Source organism: Metopolophium dirhodum, chromosome 5 (genome assembly GCF_019925205.1).
Source record: "Metopolophium dirhodum isolate CAU chromosome 5, ASM1992520v1, whole genome shotgun sequence".
NCBI classification, from domain to species: Eukaryota; Metazoa; Arthropoda; class Insecta; order Hemiptera; family Aphididae; genus Metopolophium; species Metopolophium dirhodum.
Window position 1 is genome coordinate 31937971 of NC_083564.1, and position 21672 is coordinate 31959642.

At 29.0% G+C, this 21672-nt stretch overlaps 1 protein-coding gene across 1 annotated transcript in view; it reads left to right on the forward strand.

Annotated features, from left to right (window-relative positions):
- LOC132945470 (basic phospholipase A2 pseudexin A chain) overlaps positions 1-21672 on the forward strand; it is a 30957-nt gene continuing 9285 nt past the window's right edge. Inside the window, 1 exon segment of the mRNA XM_061015219.1 lies at positions 1-401. Coding sequence (XP_060871202.1) covers positions 335-401 — 67 coding nt within the window. The 5' untranslated portion in view covers positions 1-334.

Genomic DNA, 21672 nt, shown 5'->3' on the forward strand with positions numbered 1-21672 from the left:
AGTGGTGGTGGTGGCGGTCGCCGATCTGCCGCCGAGGAACTTAACGGTTTTTTAGCGGTTTAGTCGTAAACAAATAGTGGTGGCTGTTTGCCAAAAAAAAAAAATCATTTAAGTCTATAACAATTATATTATACAAATCAATGCAATCGGACTGACGTATGCGTTTAATTATCTTGTAATAATTTTTTGGTTTCGTATTTTAGTTCTATATTATGCGTTTTTAAAATGCGATTACCCGACACAGCCAGGTAAACATCGTCGCGTCCGACCGGGGGGAAATTCGGAAGTTCGGTTTCTTTCTACGCTCAATCTCGCGCGAGTTTTTCCCCGAATCATGTTAAGACCGGTCGACATAATATACACTCTGCTCGCCATCCTACAGCAAATGGTGCATTCGCAAGGTGAGTATTTGCTTTGGAATAAATAAAAATGAAATGCTAAATTCGCAGATTAAGGTCTCCCCGAAGCGTCGCTGCTGTTGAAGCGACAAAATGTGCTATTTATAAGTCTTTCGCAGGGTCCTCGACGGTGGGAAAATTTAAAACTATGTAGCTTGTACACACATACCATGCCATAATATGTATGTGTTTTTCACGGGCGACATATACATCTCTCGCAGGACGCGTCGTAATCCATTTACACAAGTCTTGAGAAACTTTCGCTAATTATTTCATATAATTCACACGCGCTCAAAGTAAATTACCGTTTTCCGTTTTCCGTTTAACGTACGTGTGTAATCTTTTATACGTCTGTTGACCGCGTAAGTTATGCTACCAATGCGATAGTTCAACGATAGTATGGTAACACAAAAATAGCGTAAAAACTATGTGATGGACAAAAATAAATCGTATATATATAAGTAGGTACTATGCGGTTTATAGGACCTACATATCTATCACGACTTTATACACTGTGTTGAAATTTGTTAATTTTAAGCTAAACAACTTGCAGGGAACGCCTTAATTTGTTGTTTGATATTATATGCGGTAACGATAAACGTCATATATATTACATAGGTAATGATATGCGCGGTATATGACTAATTATTTGACTATATATTACGAACATTGAGCAAACGAGGAACGGATGAAAATTATGTTATTGATAATTATTCCGGATTTCCAGAGCTTAGATTTAGGTACCATCTACGATTACAACATAATATATAGTGCACGTTTTATTTACAATGATGAAAACGTTAGTTTACAAATTTATTTAAAATGCGAATATTACAATACATGAATATTGTAGAATTTGTGTAAAACGTACAAATTTGCAATAATCGTGACATCAATATCGCTATTTTCAAGCCATAGAACATACAAGTAATAGATATAATTATTACGATTTAATTCTGAGAGAAAATTACCTCACAAAGGTAAATGACTTGTTATTTGACAATATATTACGAGCATTGAGCAAACGAGGAATAACGGATGAAAATTATGTTATTGATAATTATTCCGGAATTTAGATTTATGTTCTATCTACGATTACAATATAATATAGGGCACGTTTAATTTACAATTATGAAAACTTTAGTTTACAAATTTAAAATGCAAATATTATAATACATAATATGAATATTGCAGAATTCGTAAAAATTGCAATAGTCGTGACATAAATATCGTCATTTTCAAGCCATTATTATAAGACGTACAAGTGTTAGATATAATTATTACGATTTAATTCTGAGAGAAAATTATAATATCTGAAGTCGTTATATTGGCGATTCTTCATCTGTAATTGTGTTCACAGGTCGTTGCGTCGGATTAGGATTTCTTTTCAGTTTTATGTCTATCATTTAAAAATCGCCGACCAAAACGACAAAACGTACACTTTCGTTCAAATAATAATAATAATTGTGTACGAGTAGATTCTGAATAAAATATTGTCACGGCAAAGCGTTATATTTTTTTCCAACCTGCAAACGGCGTCTGCCTCACTATTACAATTCGTTTTTTAGTATTTTTATACTGAATTCATTTTGTAGGTAATAAGTCAAAATTGTTCGGCGATGTTGTCAATTCTGTATTGTATTTGACGTGTGCGACATTTTTGTGCCGTTTATTAAGTTTATTCGAAAGAAATTGGCAATTCTATCCGTACTTCCAATATTGTACTTAAACAATTATTATTTCTAAAACTATTTGAATAAATCTAGAAAATCGAATGTGTATTGTATAGACGTATAGCGTATGTATAGAAAGGAATTGGTAAAAACAATTTTTCATTTTTATTCTATATAAAGAAAATCGCATTGAACCGGTAGCGGTTGTTCCGGTAGAGACAAATTGTTTTGATTTTATGACGTTCGCCTTAAGTCGGACGACTTATACCTATATACATTATTACTGTGTGTAGGTCCTTTTTATTTATTTAATTTAGTATTGCAGTCGATGAAAGCAATGAGGCACTGTGTGGGTTTTATTTTATTGTATTATATTATATCTTTCAATTTATTGTTATTCTTAAAATATTATTTTTATATTTTCTTACACGTAACCGACATAATATAAAACATTTATGTGCATTGCGAGCTCGATAACACGACAAAACGAATTCAAAAGTTGGAGGTGAATTTATCTTTACAACTCAATATTTATATTGGGTTGAATAACGACATAGATTTTCAATTTTGAAATTGAAAATCACGTTTTGTTGTATCTGCAGAACGAATGCCATTAAATGTACGCTGCACTTCGAAAATTGTTCAAACAACTGATATTCTATATGATTAATTTCTAAAAAATACATTAGTTAAGAAACATATTATCATGTGCTAAGCTTATTTTGATTTTACTTAAAGCAAATGTTTTAAATTCGAGAACGTGAAAGTTAAAATTAATCCAAGTCTTGTACACGATAAAAAACATAATAATAACAATAATCGCTAAATTCCACTAGGTAATAGATTATTATTATCATATATTAATTTTAACGATAAAATAAGACTCAAGAATTATATAATGTGCACTATTGAATCAACTAAAATAAATTTGAATTTAAATAATATGTTAAAATAAAATGTTGCCGAAAATATGTTTAATTTTATTAATACATTGTTATTATCAATAAACTATTTTCTATAGCATCGTCAAAACATATTATATTATCTTATTAACAATAAATTATGATCTATGAAATGTTAAGAAATTATAAAGTAATATTTCTGAAACGGAAACTAATTTACAATTCTTTACATTATTTTTATCAATAGTTATATAATTTTTTAACACATTTCATCGGTATTTTAGTCACTCAAAGTGTATTTCCTGCCCAGAATTGATGGCCTTAAAACATAGATTAGTTTCCGTTTTGGAACACACACACAATACATATTATTTCATCATTCGGTTCAGTGCCATTTAATTTGCGCTAAAAAAGTTAAATAATATAAAACTAATAATGATTACCTATACAAGTAGTATAATTTGTTTTTATATAGTGCGAGTACTAGGAAGTAATGTAAAAATAACATAGCTTAGAAATGTAAGCTATATGAAAATCGTATTATTGTGTCACAAAACTAACATGGATGTTATGCTTAAAATTATTGTAAAATAATACCAAACGGTATTATATGTTTAGTCAAATTGAAAAATAATTTTTAACCATAAACGCATCATATCTAATAATACCTACTCATATTATAGTATTTGATAGGGATTTATAACAAATTATATCCTTACAGACTTAAATACCAATAAATTTATTTTACATAAAAAAAATATCAAAAATTCTTGTTTTTTCTTTCATAGTTTTATACTTACGTTTGACTATTCAAATGATTTATTAAATTCAGTGTGTTAATTCCGAAGACATTATAATATACATTTTGTACTCTACAAGTCATACAAAATCAAAACATGAACAACGACGCGTTTGATTATTTCATATTAATTACTAATTAAGATAATAATATTAAAAACGTCGTTAATTTATTACGAACAATTAATTGTTAGTTGTTACATATTGTTGAAATTAAATTAATAATTATTAGAGAGAAACAAACTGAAAAAATAGTTACAACTGTGTATAGTATTAAATGTTATAGAAGTACGTATAGGTATAACTATAAGAGTCCATAAAGCACTGAGCTACATGAATTGTAAAAATTAATAATTAAGAAATAAGCTTGATAGTATTGTCAACTGTACAGATATTGACTAAACTGAAACGATTAAAGACCAAAGTTTGCAATTTTCTAAAATAAACATGCAGAGACTAAAAACAAAATATACATTCATCGCTCCACTTAGAAACTAAAATGTTAAGTACCTAAATATAAGAATCATTTTAAAGACGATTGAATGAAACAAAATATCTATAATGGTATATTTTTGTGAATCTTGAAAGATGATATTAACTAGTGTAATATTGGGACCGGAGTCCATACATAAAAAGGAAAACTTTTAAAAATATAAGATTTTGAAAAGTTATAACGACATGTTTTTGAAGTGTAGATGGTACTACCGAATAGAAGCTATATTTACATACCTACCTAAATTTTTGATGACTGTAATGATGATAATATTTTAATGAAAAAAAAAACGAAATTATAACGATAAAAATCAAAATAAAATAATTAAAAAAAGTAGTTTTTTAAAATAATTTTATCAGTAAATTAAAAAAAAAAAATTTAAGTATTTTAATTTGCTTAGTGACACCTTTACACTTGTTTATGCTACAGACTGATAAGATTAATATATTATATTATATTGTGAGCGATTTAGAATAAAAATAATCGAAATTAAAACTTGTATAGGCCATGCACGATAGGTTGTTTGAAAAAAGCTTTGCGTTCAAGTCAAACGACGAAAAATGTAACTGTTTGACGTGAATACGTGATTGAGAAAATTAGTAAACAATATAGAGGATTTTGAGATATATAATATATTATTGTGTTGTATTTTAAACGCAAGATTCATTTTAGTATTAGGATTATTTTTAAATGGAGTATAAACTGTGCACAAACCTGGTGGTTTAAAAATCAAATAATATTTTAATAATCGCTCACGAAAGTTATAATTGTATAAAATAATCATAATAAGCTATTTTAACGCATGGTTTAATAAACGTAACTGCAAAAATCTAAAATTTAGTTCAATTTATATTTTACGTGCCTGTAATTATTATCTATACATTACTATATTATGTACTCGTATTATATATATATTATCATGTCAAAACGCAATGCCGACATTTGAATCTCACAAATAAATATTTATCATAATAAACTAAATAAACATATAATAATACGACGAGTGATGACGACGCTAAATACCGACGTATGCATAATAATAAATAATAATATTATACTGTCTACTATGTGACGGAAATTTTCCAAATTAAATCATTGTTGTGTGTGAGCATTTTGCTTGTTAAACACACGGCAATCCAGAGAATAATCGCAGTAAACCTAACCGGACCGACCGCTATTAATTCAAATAACATGACGTGTTCAGTCATCAAAACTATAATAATACGATGTACCTACCTACGATGTTACATAGGTAGACGTCTGATACTTTTGTTAATTGTTAGTAATTGTGACAAGTGGTCCGTTAGAAATGAGAAAGTAAAATATGCGGTTTGCAATGACATTGAAATTAAAAAATATTATGCCTACCGCAATGGATTTGATTTTCGTCTCGAGTATTTGTGCACTTGTATATTGGGAAATAGTACATTTCCCATTTTTCATTCATTATACATTATTATACGACAGACGTCACGCAAAATAACATCATCGGAGTGTATCCGATGAATATAATTATTCACTTTTCCTATCGCCGCATGATTTGATTATAAAATTATTGTAGCGCCAAAGGATATTTTTTAATATTTTACCGAAATTCATTTCACCTAATTGGAAATCCTTCATAGACATACAAATAGCGTGTGTACTACATCACAACGTTTATATCTATCTTGTCATCAATCTTAATATTATTATACATCTACTCTTATTCTGCCTGTCTGCGGCGTTTATAACAGAATATATAGTAATATCTTTAGTCAAATTGGTTTAGTTAATTGGGAGGACGCGTAATGCCGATCGTTAGTTGTTGCTTCTTTGAACTTTACTAATTATTGTTCAGTTTATAGATAGACAGAATAATTACTTTAAATATACTATTAAGAGCCCTTAGGGTTACTATTATAACCCATTAATGATGGTACATAGGAATATAATACCTAATTATGAATTCGAGGTCCAATTGATTCCTTATTAATATGAAATTACTATCTTTCTTTTAAACAATAACGGATGAATAAATGAAAATGACGTATTTTTAAATTATATTATGCGGCTAATAACTTTTGTAGTCGAGGCCTCGTATGTAAAATAAAATAAAATTATATTATACATTTACACAAATTGTATTCATGCAAATTAATGTTTATAACATGAAAAGTGAATCTAAAAAAATAAGCAATTCTCACTTTTCTTATTATATTTGAAAATTATATATTATTTATAAAATTAAGTTATAATGTTTTCAAGTTATTATTATTATGATATAAGTCTATTATAGTTATGTACTAAAATATTATAATTAACTCACTGTTTTGAAGTCACCCACCCCAAGTAAAAGCTCTGCTTTTTTTGGGGGGGGAGGGGGGGTGTCATATATTGCGTATGCTTTATAGTATATTTTTGTTATCTATTATGACAAATAAAGTTTATTATTATTGCTATTATTAGCTATTCGTTTTATATTATACCTAAGAATATTTTATACACGAATACGAACTTCAAAATATTATTTAATTTTTTTATATATTATTTATTATATCATTATTATAATATGCTAATCTGTGTTTTTAGTTTTTATAAAAAGCTTTTTTTTGAAGATTATTATTTTTCAAACGTGCATATTATTTATTATTTTCTAAACGTCATGTTACAATAATTTATGAATACGAAATGTCAATAATACCTTGTTTTATAATGCAAATTTTATTGGAAAGAAAATAATAATTCTGATTAAAAATTTATACTACAGTGTGTGTGCCTACTTGCGTATGAACAATAATAATACGATATTGATAATAGGGTTTAGACACTGATTGTCTACCCAATTGACATCGGTTCACACCCGATTCACATCTCCACCAAAATCAATTTCTGCTTCTTCACTTCACATAAGTAGCTAAAATGATCAATAATACTAGATAGATACATCAGGGATTTTATTTTTTGGGTTGTTGGCTATACGCGTTTTTTTGTCCCCCTTAAAACGATATTACACTCATTGGTTTTAAATTTATAATACGACTTATGATGGTTGTAGTAAAAACAAGTTGTTTTAAGAATAATTTTATTAAACCTAGTGATTGGAATTTTAAACCTACATTTATTTTACAATACCTATGTAATATTTAAGTTTACTGTATAACATAAAATAATTTAAATACAATTTAAATTGTTAAATGTAAAAAAAAAAACCAACATTATTGGTACATTTAACGCGTATACGATACAAAGGTAGAAAAGAAGAATAGGATGTATTTTTTTGTAAAGAGGAATTACGAATAACCTACGTAAACACGGTTAACGTATAATTATTATTATAACAGTATTATTCCTTGTTATTTACAGCATATTATATATATTTTCAAGTTGAAAGTTCGTCTTGTTAGTATCTACCACTCAAATGCACTTATTTTTACAGTATGTCAATTTGATTTACTGAAGAATTATCATTTGTTGTAAACGTTGTATTATTATCGTGACATTTCCATTGTAGGTTTGTATAGTGAAATGTTAACTTAAAACTAAGTATAGTTGATTGTGTTGACACTTCGTATACCTACAAATGTTGTTAAACGGTGAATACGTAAAAAAAAAATCGATGTTTGTAATTATTGAAATAAACCTTACAGCGTTTATATGGCAGAAATAAATGTGTACAGACGAAACGAAACGCTTATTATCGCGTAGAGATAAATTAGGTGTATTTTTTTCTATCGCTTTAGAAATAGAATAATGTGTCATATTATGTTGTCTAAGGTATCTGTCGTGCGTATATATTATATTATAACATATTCATTCCATCTGATATACTTTATTCGTTGCATTTCACCCTAACTTTATATACGTCATGAGGAGCATTATATTGGACACGAATGCGATTTTCATAAAAAATATAATATGCGATTGATGTACCTACCTACACCTACACAATATGTATATTTAATATTATACAGAATACGCTGCAGATGGACAAAGTGCAATAAAAACAATAACATATTATCATAATTTTATATGATATATTATGTGTGTAGTTTAAGAGGAGGACCCTCCTCGCAAGCAGTGATTGCCAATATCTATCCTCGTGACATGAATTGATTATTATGCTTACTTCGTTGTGTACTTGTGTATATACGTATATAAAATGTCATAGCCGATAAGACGTAGGTATTCAACGAGGGTCATTTTGTTTTTCCCAAATCTCCCAAATGTGATTAAACACATTTACACTATTATAGACCATAATAATATTGTAACGATATTAATTATCGATCGGGAAAAATATTGCTTACACATTTTGAATGACAATATGAGCACCTATATTATACCATAGTACTTCTTAATGTGAATACTTTTGTAATATTGGCCTTACATATTATACTAGTTATTGCTAGAAGATAATAATAACCAAAGATACCTAAAACATTATCGGTTGGGTCACCTTAGTATATTATAATCGCTCATTTTACTTAGGTACGTTATGCTATACATAATAATACCTACTATAATGATATACTAAAAAGTGAATGTACCTAACAATATTGTCATTTTCAATTGAACATATGAGATTATTTAATGGAAAATAAAATAAATTTTCGATTATTGTAATAATAATTATTAATATTATATATTTTTATTTTATAGTAGACTTACCACGTATTCGAACTTTTCTTCCTTTTTCTTCTTCTTTGAAATTCCCATTGTGGATAAAATTGACTTAAAATAATTAAAAAGAAATTAATACCTATACAATTAAGAACAATTGTATTTGATGGTTTACATATTGTAAATAGTTATTAAACTTTGTGTCAATTTCGATGAAGTAAATAAAAGAAGTTATTGATTATTGGTAGCTGAAAAAAATATAAAGAACAATTCTAAAAATATAATTTCGAGGAAATCGAAAGTTTAATAATTGAATATAATAAAATAATAAATATCTGTAAAGACTAAAGAGGTTACCCGAAAAATTGATTTCGACATAGAAGGACGCTCCAAAAGCGATGATCATATTATATAATAAACTATATGTCTCTATGGCTATAGCATTAAATCGTTTTATTCATCAGCTGATTGTCAAAAATGATTAATAAGTAATAAATATTATAATTGAGTGTCCAGAAACTATCATAATTCATAAACTACAATTGAAATCTATATAAAACCGTATAAATAGAGTAATTCATGTTTTTTTTTTCGGTGCACACGAATTGCGTACCAAGTCAGGTAAACGAACCTTTTTGAACGAATTGCGTCCCGGACGCAATTCATGTTACTTTTTGCCTTAAGATATTTTTTAGTGGTTTCCAAATTTATTAAAATTTTTTAACAATTTAAATATTTATCACAAATATTATTATTATATGAAAACTAGCTTTTAGTGGGTTTGTACTTTTATAGATATTTTTATAAAAATATTACGGACCATACGGACTTTCCAATCAATAAGTAACTATGGATTACAAGCGAGGCACTATATAAGATAACATCACACATAGCATGATGTAGTATAATCATGTTAACACCACAGTGATTAGATACAATTTGACCCGATACAATTTGTATTAATTAATAACTCGGACACTGGCATAGTTTTGTTTTCATGTCAAACTAACTTAAGCTTTTTTAGCAAAATAAGTGTATTTTATGTAGATGGAACTTTTGAATACTGTACTAAATTTTTCTGTCAGTTATTCACAATTCATTGATTTCATAATGGTTTTTATATTCCACTTGTATTTTTTCTATTAAAAGATAAGCAAACATTGAGTTACTTTGAGGCATTTCAAGGAATTAATCACGAAATAATTAAAATAAATCCCTCATTTTCCCCAAAAATTAATTTACGTGGATTTTGAAAAGGCAATACACAATGCAGTTAATAGAACATGGCCAAAAACCTTAATAAGAGGTTGTCGATTTCGTCTCTGCCAGTCTTGGTGGAGAACAATACAAGAACTAGTCTTGGCTTCAGACTATATCCAAAATAATGAAATAGGCAAGTACTTAGCATTGACGTTTGGATTATCTTTCCTAGAACCACATTCTTTGAAATGTCTGCTCTTCAACCAGATGAACACAAAATTACAGAATTTGCTAATTATTTAGTAGATACATACATACACGAAAATTCAATATTTCCTCCAGATTTATGGGCAGAAAACAATGCAAGCTCACAAAGAACCACCAACGCGTGCGAATCATTTCATTCAAAATTTAACAAATTTTTTGATTCTCCTCATCCAAACATATCACATTTTTAGAAGTTTTAAAAAATATGCAAACCGATACAACAATATTGATAAGAAGTAGTCTTGAAAAACGACGAGTACCAAGAAAACCAATAAGGGAAAGAATACGATTTATAGAAAATAAAATAAATCAATTAAATAATAATGAAATCACGATTAAAGATTATGTTAACATAATAGCCAATAAATATAAATACAGACAAAATTAAATCAATACTTTTGATATTAACCTATGACTCATAAATCTAATAAACTTTTTTTAAAAAATGTGAATATGACCATATGATATTATGATTTTTCAATTTAAATTTGTTAAAAATATGTGAATATAACGACTTATTATATACGAAATTATGTTTTCACAGCTTTAATTTTTTTTTAAAAATAATATGTGAATATGACCATTTATACCTATGATATTATGATTTTACAATTTAAATTTGTTAAAAATATGTGAATATGACAATTTATTATATACGATATTATGTTTTCACAGACATATCTTTATTATTTCAATGTCATTTTAAGAACCACTCAACTGTAGATAAAAAGGTAACACGAATTGCGTCCGGGACGCAATTCGTTCAAAAAGGTTCGTTTACCTGTTTTGGTACGCAATTCGTGTGCGCCCTTTTTTTTAATATGAATGGTTGAAGTAATTGTAGAGTATTAAAAGGTTAAGCGTCTGCAGTGTTCTGGAGTCCAACGGAATCTTTGTTCCTTGCTTGTATACGGTTTGTAATACAGTTTCGCGTATTTTTATTTTATAATAAAATCAAAACGTGCATTCAAAATATTATATACTTATTATGATTGTATATTTTTACAAGTGTTTTTCAGTACCTACAAATATGGATACTAATAGTGAAGTTGCCCTTAAGGCCAAGATCACTCGATTCTGAGACAGATGATATGTTTCAAATTTCTAGTAAATCGTATTATTACTTACTTTATGTCTTAATATTATTCATACAAAATAATCTAAATCAAATTACACTACAAATTAAAGAAAATTAGATTCTGAGTGAAGTGATGAATGTATTATTTTTACAATGATATCGTGTGTATGTGTTTTTTTTGTGTATGGTACACACGAAAAGTAGTAGAAAATATGCTTCGATTTTCAATTTTAGGAGTTGTTTCTGATAGAAAATTGGATCTTTTTGTTACTTTTAAGAGGTCAAAAAGGGAAATTCACGGAAGTTTTCAAAAGCATCGGGAAATCAAAAAAAAAAATTATTAAAAAACGGGAGTATTTACGCAAAACCAGTTTTTGACCAAATATCTCGCTAAATATATTTTGTTTCTTTGTTGTAACTCAGAAACCAATGACCGTAAATGCTTTGAATTTTCACCAAACATTTATATGACCATTTTCCATGGAAGATAGATTTTTCAAAATATTTTGACGCTATTTAAAGATATTTCAAATTTTTATTATCGATAAAAAATGTCAATGGGTTAATAAGGCGGAAAATTGAAACAAGGTTCCTCAATCCCCATATAGTTGTTATAATAGCAGTTAAAAATATAAAAGATGCATAATATGCATCATCATGCACAATAGTTATTTGTGTATACTTTTAACATTTTTTATAAACATCGAATACTAATATGTTGACAAAGTTCGTCAAAATCAAGTAAATTTGCAAATTATTTTGTAGTTAAAAAATTATAAAATATTTAATTTTTATAGTAATAGCAGTAAGGATTAAAAATTTAAAACAAGGGCTTATAATATAATACATATTGTAACCAAAAAATCTTAAAAATATATGAAAAATTTTTTTTTTATTGGTTTTATAAGAGGTTTGTTACACTAGCACCACAACCTAAACTATTTTCTTCGAATTTGGTTCCATACTTTGGTAACCAATTAGTAACCATTCGTAATCGAAAATTTGGAATTCGTAACCTAAACCAATTACCAGGAAAACCGGTTTTCCCAACCGGGTGCTAGCGTAACGTTACACCAGCACCCGCACATTGAAATATCCTACTTAGGAAGTTCAAAACCAAACTAGGTGTTAGTAACCGATTAGTAACCATTCGTGACCGAAAATTTGGAATTCGTAACCTAAATCAAGTACCAGGAAAACCGTTTTTTCCCAACCGGGTGCTGATATTATAATCCTTAATATTATACTCTTTGAATATATTTTTATCAAGTATATTCAGGCATAACATTGATCAAAAGCATTTTGGACAGAAATTAGATATTTAAACGAGTTATAACAGTTTTAATTATTTTTTTGTAATTTAAAAAATATATTATTCGTGGCAAACATGTAAAGTAATATTATATTATATTTTATACACACAATGACATTTTAAACTTAAGTGTTTTTGGAATAAAATAATTTAATCTAGGTACTGTATTAATGAAATACATTACTTTTATAGCAATAATATCATATAATATACTTAGTAATACAAGGTGACCGTCTTCGCTCAGATTTGTTTTTTGTATACAGTGATTTTCTATCTCTGAATTAAAATTAGCACACTTATACGGTTCTAGCGGTCACTTTATACGGTCGAACTTTAGATGTACGAAACGCTGACACTTTGTATGGTTGGGTAAAAATTAAGATTTCAGAACGTGGACACTTTGTACTACTACATACAATATACAAATTATATACATTGGTCATTGAGTATATATATAGCTGGTATAATATAAATAAGTCTGAAGTCATCACCAATTATATTAAAAATGTTATTAAGTTTGAATACCATTTTGGTACATCTAATTTGGTAATGTGATTATATTTAATTTATAAAAATATATTATACCACCAATAGTAATGATTGGTACTTTATAACATTATATTATACATTTATGCATTTAACAGTATACAGTGTCCGAGTTCTAAAATGTACATTTTTATCCGAACGTACAAAGTGACCGTTATATATAGGTACAGTGACGCAACACCTACCAATACTGCACAGCAGAGTGGCACCCACTGGCCCACATTTTTTTAATTTTAATTTTACTTTTAGCTTTTATCGATTTTTTTTTAATTTCAATCCCGTACACCTAATTTAAATTTTAAGAAATAATAAAAGTTATTTTCAAATATTAATAAAGATTGCAATAATGGCATTTTAATTACACTGGGTGACTGGTGTGTTTTAACTAAAGAAATTTATTATATTTTAATTTCAAATTTCTGTTTCTAAATCAAACCGAAAGTGACATCACTGGGTGGTTTCTTTCTTCAAATTAAATAACCCATGTTCTTTTTGTTTTCTCAACCCAAATATACTTATTATGTCTACACTATAATATATAGTATATTTGCTCCTAAAAATATTAAAAAATGTGTGTTTTTAGAAAATAATTTTTAATGTTTCTAATATTATATAAAGCCACGAAGAACGCGTTTATTTAATTTGTGAAATAATTATAATTATAATCAACGATGTTTTCGTTTAATTATATTTTAGTCTGTTGCTGTATAACTAAAATTCAGTTTTCTGGTATCTTTACAGTCTTGCGACCCTTAGTAATGAATAATGATTTATAAATTAAATTTGTATTCAAATCACTATTCAATTGATATAGCATTACCGTGAAATATAAATAAAGGTTGATTTTATTTTCAAATAACACACATTATTTCAAAAACTATTAACCTTTTTAAAAATATTTTATAGATTCAAAACTGAAAAACATAAACTATTGTTATGACTAGTTTTTTTAAGTTTTTGCTTTTTTTAATGACAACTTACATTTTTAATTACTTAATTCGAAGCAGAATAGTTTCGAAACATTTCAATAAATAAAAATCGAATTTTTAACATATTTTACCTACATAGTTTATTAATAGAAAGGTGGAAAACTGGGTGTCGCTCTGCAGCTGTACAGTAGGTTACAAGTGGGTCACTGTAATAGATAGTGTTACATTTGAATTCAATGATATAATATAATTAGATACGAAAAACAATTCTGAGCGAAAATTGACAATCAGCCTATCATATTACTAGATACCTAAGTATATTTGATGATATTTTTGTGAATAAAATAATTTATTACCAATTTACGTGGAAGTTTGTTTTGAATTTTCAATCCTTATAGCTGTAAAAGCTGAACATTTTATAAATTGTTCACTACGAAATCATTTTTTAATTTTAAATTTAATAAGTTTTGTCAATATTTGAACTTTAAATGCTTATAAAAAAATATGTGCATTTGTATTTTTATATTTTTTAACTGTTGTAACAATATATCAAGAGCCTTGTATTATACATTTTTACGCTTTTTACCCAACAACTAAAATTGTATTAATAAAATATTGAAAAAAGACTAAAAAAATTGAAATTTAAAATTTGCCGTATACAGTTTAAATTTTTTTTGTTTTTCCCGGCACTTTTGAAAACTACTGGGAATTTTTTACTTTTGACCCTTCAAAGTATCAACTATATTCACTTTCCTATCAGAAAATAAGCTGTTGAAGAGAATCTAAGCATTTTTACTGTCATAAAGGTGATGACCGACACAAATAAAAATTTAAAAAAAACACACTTCATTGTAAAACCAATACATTCATCGCTCTGCTCAGAATCTAAGAAATATTTAAAGTTTTGATGAGTAAAGCAGTGGACGAACATTTTGCGGGGTACCTAACCCTGTGCGTAACACTTTAATCCGCTCGTCTTAACTGAAAATATAATAATAACTCATTCGAAATTCAATTTATGCATCGAAATATCTACTTAATATATATAATATGCTTGTTCCTTTATAGTGCAATTATATAATATATATATATATATATAAATTATTATAATGTGGTAGCCTGCACTAGCCAGTAGGTACATACGAACTATAGGCTTGTTGTGTAATCGATTTATGCGTGTATATATGTAAGGTCACCGATTACCTCTACTATTTTTTTTTAACTGATTACCCGACACTCAACTATTGTGTGAATTGGTTAATTATCGTCTTGGCCACGCGGATTTTCGGCGTACACTTTGCATACAATTATTCATTATTGTAATGGGAAACTGCAGCACCAGCACATGATATATTGTGGACGTAATAATATATTTATCGATTGAAGAGACCTTGTTCTATAAAAACGAAAACTACATAATATATTATTATTGTAATTTATAGTATATAAAAGAAAATCTTGTTACACCGAACACGGTGCACCGTCCGCGTATGATGCAATATGAAAATGTGCAGGTGTATACCTATAAGTGTTATGATAACAGTCCGAAAATTTCGTTTGCTGCACCGAAACGGACTCGACACTATATTATAATATTGTATTATGCGGGTGAGTGTGACGTATCTGCGTATCTATTTTTCTACGGTATTTCTGTGTGTAAGGTACCTGTTCGCATGATTATGGGGGAGACCCGAGACGGTGTACCCTTCAATCGTTTTGTGAGTCAAAACGTACTTCCTAATATATATTTTTAATTGGGCGAGGTCAGGTCGGCGGCCTTCGATCGATTTATTGTTTTATATTCGAATAAGTCATTTTGTATTCAATTGCTCGAGGAGTGGAAGGAATTTAGAAAAATAAGTCACGAAAATAACATAAATCTGATACGATATTATGGATAATATGGATAATATAAACGCCGTGCAGAAAAGAAATTGAAGGCATTGTCATCGTTTGCTTGTCGAAATGACTATTATTACCAGAGACTGAATACAAAAAAGTATAAACTAAATTATATTATTGTAAACAATATCCAATTGCAACTAAGTTGATATATTTTTTACTCCATCGTTTTGGCGCAGTGAAATGAACAATAATTTCGATTATTCCGTGAGTGGAAATAGAAATCTGAAGCCGGTGATAATAATTGTCGGATAAGCATAATCTACAATTATTATTCTACACAATGCACTTATATATACTTTTAGTCGAATTAGGTACGAATAAGATAGGTAGTATTGTTATTCCAAATTACAAGTAAGTATTAATATCAATTGTTTATATTCTTCTTCTCCTCCTTCTTCTTCTTCTTCTTCTTCTTCTTCTTCTTCTGGCTTGATCTACTATTTGGCCACCATCATTTATATTAATAAAAAAAAACCGGTCAAAGTTGGAATACAGCGCAGAAATTTACCTTTCAGCCAAAAACGGATCTTTAAAAACAATAGACCCAATACACAATACCATCTTACGTCTAGCCATCGGAGCCTTTAATCCAGCCCAGTCGAAAGCATTTACATAATAGCTAACGACCCCCCCCCCCCCCTCTGGATCCGAAGAATACAACTAGCACTACACTTCGCCGCAAGACAAACTATAAACAATACCGAAAAACTAATACCCGAACACATCAAACAAATTATCACCAAATACAAATTAGATTTTTCAAATATAATTAAAAACACAATTATGCAAACCCCCCATGGGCTACCAAAATTAACATAAACACAGAAGTTACAGCAAATAAAAGAAAGAAACGGCTCCAGAAATTTAAAAAAATCTATTTTACGACCTCAAAAATAATTTGTTAAGACAAGACATATATACCGGCGCCTCCAAAAGTGAACAAGTTGTAGGAATAGCAATTATAATCGACAAAGAAATAATAACATATAAACTGCAAAAGAAATGCTCAATCTTTACCGCCGGAGCCATATCCATAATATTAGCTCTTAAACATATTGAAAACTATTCACACCAAAACTTCAACATATTCACCGACTCCCTACGCATCATCAATAGCATTAAAAATATATTCCAAACCAACGACATTGCCACCAACATCATAAATCAAGTCGAAAATCCAAAAAATCAAAACGAGAATGTCCGATTAATTTGGACGCCAGGACATTGCAAAATTCATGGAAATGATCTAGCCGACCAACACGCAAAAAACTCTATAGTATCCGAAGCTCCCAAACAAAAATATAGCACATTATTAGACACAAAAATACACATAAAAATAATCACACCAAATACATGGCTTATCACTGGTTAAACCAAAAAACCAAACTACGCGAAATAAAACAAAACATGAACCCCTGGCCACAATACCAAAAATTACAAGCAGGGCTTGAAACCGTTAATTTAATCGGTTACCGCTAACGCGTAAAATTTTTTGGTTACCGGTCCTGTTGTTAGCGGTAACCAATTACCGGTACTAGATTCAAAATTACAGGTTACCGTTAAGTGATAACCACTTCCAAAAAATGTCGATTACCGGTTTTCTAAAAAAAAATTGTTCTACACCTTTGTACCCGTATACTTAATACAATATTCGTGTCGTTATAGGAATCAATATATTTTTAGATTTCCCAGTGCAATATACGATGAGGGAGACCGGGACTATCGACTATGGAGTACCATCATTACTCATTAGTCATTAGTCATTACCAACCAACGATATTTTATGTTATAGGTAGATAGGAAATAGAAATGTAGAATACCAATTATTTGAATTATTATTACAAGAAATGAGACTAGGGAAAAAAACGAAGATTTAATATTATGATTTTAGAATAGTTTTAAGAAGTTATTATTTATTATACTATTAGTAGCTACGAGCGTATAATCATTTATGTAGCTAAAATAAATTAAACATAATATTATAATAGTTCATACGTAACGGTAGTCAGTATTTATAAATACCGGTAATCGGTTCTTAACCGGTTAAAAAATATTATGTTATTATAACGTTTTATGTTAGCTGAAAAATTGTCACGGTAACCGGTAACCGATAACCGGGAGTACAAATAGGTTTATAATAACGGTAACCGATTATAGGTTCTCCAAAATTCCGGGAAATTACCGGTTTTCCGTAAAAACGGGTAACTGGTTTCAAGCCCTGAATTTACAAGAAAAACAGAAATAATAATAAACCCACTGAGAATCGGTCACACCGCCTCACACACGGACACCTCATGAAGAACCAACCACCGACGGAATGCACCTCATGTGGAGTTACCCTCACTATAGAACACCTGATGACAGAATGCCGATCAAACGAGGAAGAAAGAAAAAAACTCAAATTACCAACGAACCTATATAAATTAATTGGTCCCAACTGTCAACCTGATATAGTCATGTCATTACTCAGTACCACCAAAATAAAAAAATATATTTAAGTAGCATTTAGTCATAAGTCACAAGGTCCCCCCATAATTGTAACCAAATTGTCAACCAAAAACTAATTTATTGTACTAATGTAACAATGTTAAAATATAATAGCCCATGCCGTCGAAGCTACAAAAAGAGTAATAAAAAAATAAAAAATTGTTAATGGATAAAAAATACAATATAAGACATGGTGTAAACTTATGAACACGATACCACTATAAATGATTACTATATGAACGATACTGATAAGTTATAAACATTTCGGTGCCCAAAGTCTCCTGCAGTGGATTTATTTTTAATACATTTATACTTTATGACGGTTACACATATTAGTATGTGCTGTACTAACTAATTTAACTGTATAATATATCGTAATTAGTAGGTACAAATGGTTTATATATCCTACGCATAACCAGGGGCGTCTTCAGGTCATTTCCATGGAGGGAGGGGGCGAAAACATTGTAGTCTTGAATAGCACTTTTAACAATATTAATACAACAAATAATCATTGTATTGTGACTATAATATTATATGCGTATATACCTAAATGGAGTAATCTATTTAACGTAAGCCACATTATATTTCAGAACCCACAAACGTTCTTGAAAATACTGATGTTACATATAATATTAAGTCATTACAAAACAACATTTATGGAAAAAAAATTATATTTTTTAATTTTTAACCAGTATAATTTTTTAAACGTTTTACACTTTTGAATGATAACAGAGTATTTTTAATTTCATATTCCGGAAGAATCAAAGTGTCACTATAGGGGGGACGGAGTGGCTTAGAGGATTAAGGTTCGAACCCGGCCGTGGGTGGCATTTTCCTTCGGGCAAGTCATGGTGTCCGGAGAGAAATGCCGGCTCTCCACCCGGGCATGCATGGCAGATGGGTGCCCACTTGATAATTCTACCAAAACCAAAACACGCGTGTTCACCTACCTACAATTCCTCCCCTACAAAAGAAACAAAACAATGGCCATAGTTGTCGAATTCATGATCAATAAAAAAAAAAAAGAAAATAGTGTCACTATTGAGTGGCTTCTTCCTTAAATGTTTCTTTTTTTGGTATGCATTTTCTGTATATTTATGGTTTATCTCAATATATATAAGTTAAAAAAATAATATTCATAAAGCAGAATATTATTCAGAGTATTTTGATCTATAAAAATCATGTTTCAGACAAAAAGTTTATTAGTTAAATACTGATAACTATAATAACTATAAACTAGGTACTGGTCCAAAATTAAATGTGTATGTATTGAAGTATTCCAAAAAAAAATTCTGTTTTGGAAAATGCACGATATTATTAAAAAAAACTTAAAAAAATTATAAATATAAGGTCATATAAATTTTTTATAATTTCGTTAGAAAAATGTTGTTTTTTAACGACTTAAAATTATGTAAAAAAATATGTTCAAATGTTAATAGTTTTTGAAATGCTGAGTGTCTTACATTTAATGAATCACACGGTATATGACGCACCTTATTATATCTATTATTGCATACAAATATGTTTTACTAAAGTACTACCCACGTCCTATACGATCACCTTTCAATTTTGTAAAGTTTTTTTTAAATAAAAGTATTTAAAAACTATTCCTTGAAGTATTGTGTAACTCACAGGTTCTCAAACTTATTTAATCCACCGCCCACTTTCAGAATCATCAATTTTCTAAAGCCCCCCCAAATGTTTTAAGCTTACCATCTGTAGTGCATCTTAAAAATAGTACCAAGTTATTGTAAATTGTTATATTTAAATACACGATACCTATATCTTATATCTGAGTTCAAACTTCCATGATTTATGAGAACTATACAAATATAATTAAAACACTGCAATACTTTATCATATTTGAAAGTATTTTTATTAAAATTAAATTTAAATGTATCTAATGTGAAGGATGGACCTGATGCTCTTTAACAGGCTCGGATTTACTTAAAAATAGACGTAAATGGAATTATGTGGACATGACAGTAGGTATTTAATTTTAATTTATAGTATAAGAAGAACATATTTTTTCGTTTTTTTTTATTTATTTATCGCCCCTCTAGTCCGCTTCAACGCCCCTAAAATTTCTTCTGGTCTTATACCGCCTCCCTGGAAGCAGCGAATGCCCACAAGGGGGCGCTATCACCCACTGAAAGATGGTGTAACTGGACGCTACCTTCTATCAAGCCATCGCACGTTTTGTTATTTTTTTAGAATACGTCTCAATAAATTGTATTTGAAATTAAGATTGTAATTTTTTTCTATTTTCCATATAAAAAAAAAGATACTAAAACGTAAAACTCTTTTTACAATGGTGCAACGAACAGGTAGTATTAATATAAAATAAATGTCGTTCGTATAATCGTATATGCACACATTATAAGTAGCATATTATTCTACTAGATATTTTTCCTCTACAAGGATCTTAGATATGTTTTTGATCAATGAAAAAATAGCATACTATATTTTGTAAGGAATTGAATTAATTTGTATTTTGTTTTATTGTTGATTTGCGTTTCTGTAAATCAATCGTTACGAAAATCGGATAGAGAAGATGTTGTATCTACCCAGCCCAAAGACATATCTATGTCAAAACATTATTTTAAATTAAATTTAGATATAAAACGTGTATTAATATCTTAGGGCTTAGATTGTGTTATTGCACTATGTGCAGCAGTTACGCAGTTACATGTGTTGAAAGTTAAAACCGTCTGTAGAATTCTCACAATAATGACCGGGAAAAGCAAATATCGGTTTTTATCGGGACTTAAAAATGAATCTTGTAGTTCCCTCTTTGGCGGTTTTCCGATTTTTCCAATTTTGCGTGTAACTTCGTCGTTGCCGCCCGCATATGGGGGTATTCACCGGAAAATCATATAGGTCAAACCCTTCATCAATCAATCAATCAGATCTGCAGACGTGCCCTCCTCCTCGTTCCCATCAGTAACGTTCATTAAATCGTATAACGCCTAACGCCATACTTACGGAATTTTTCCCCGCGATTGCATGGACACACTTACAAGTGCATATAAGAACATGAATCGTGTTATCTACATATATATTATCATAGGTTTTTTTTTTT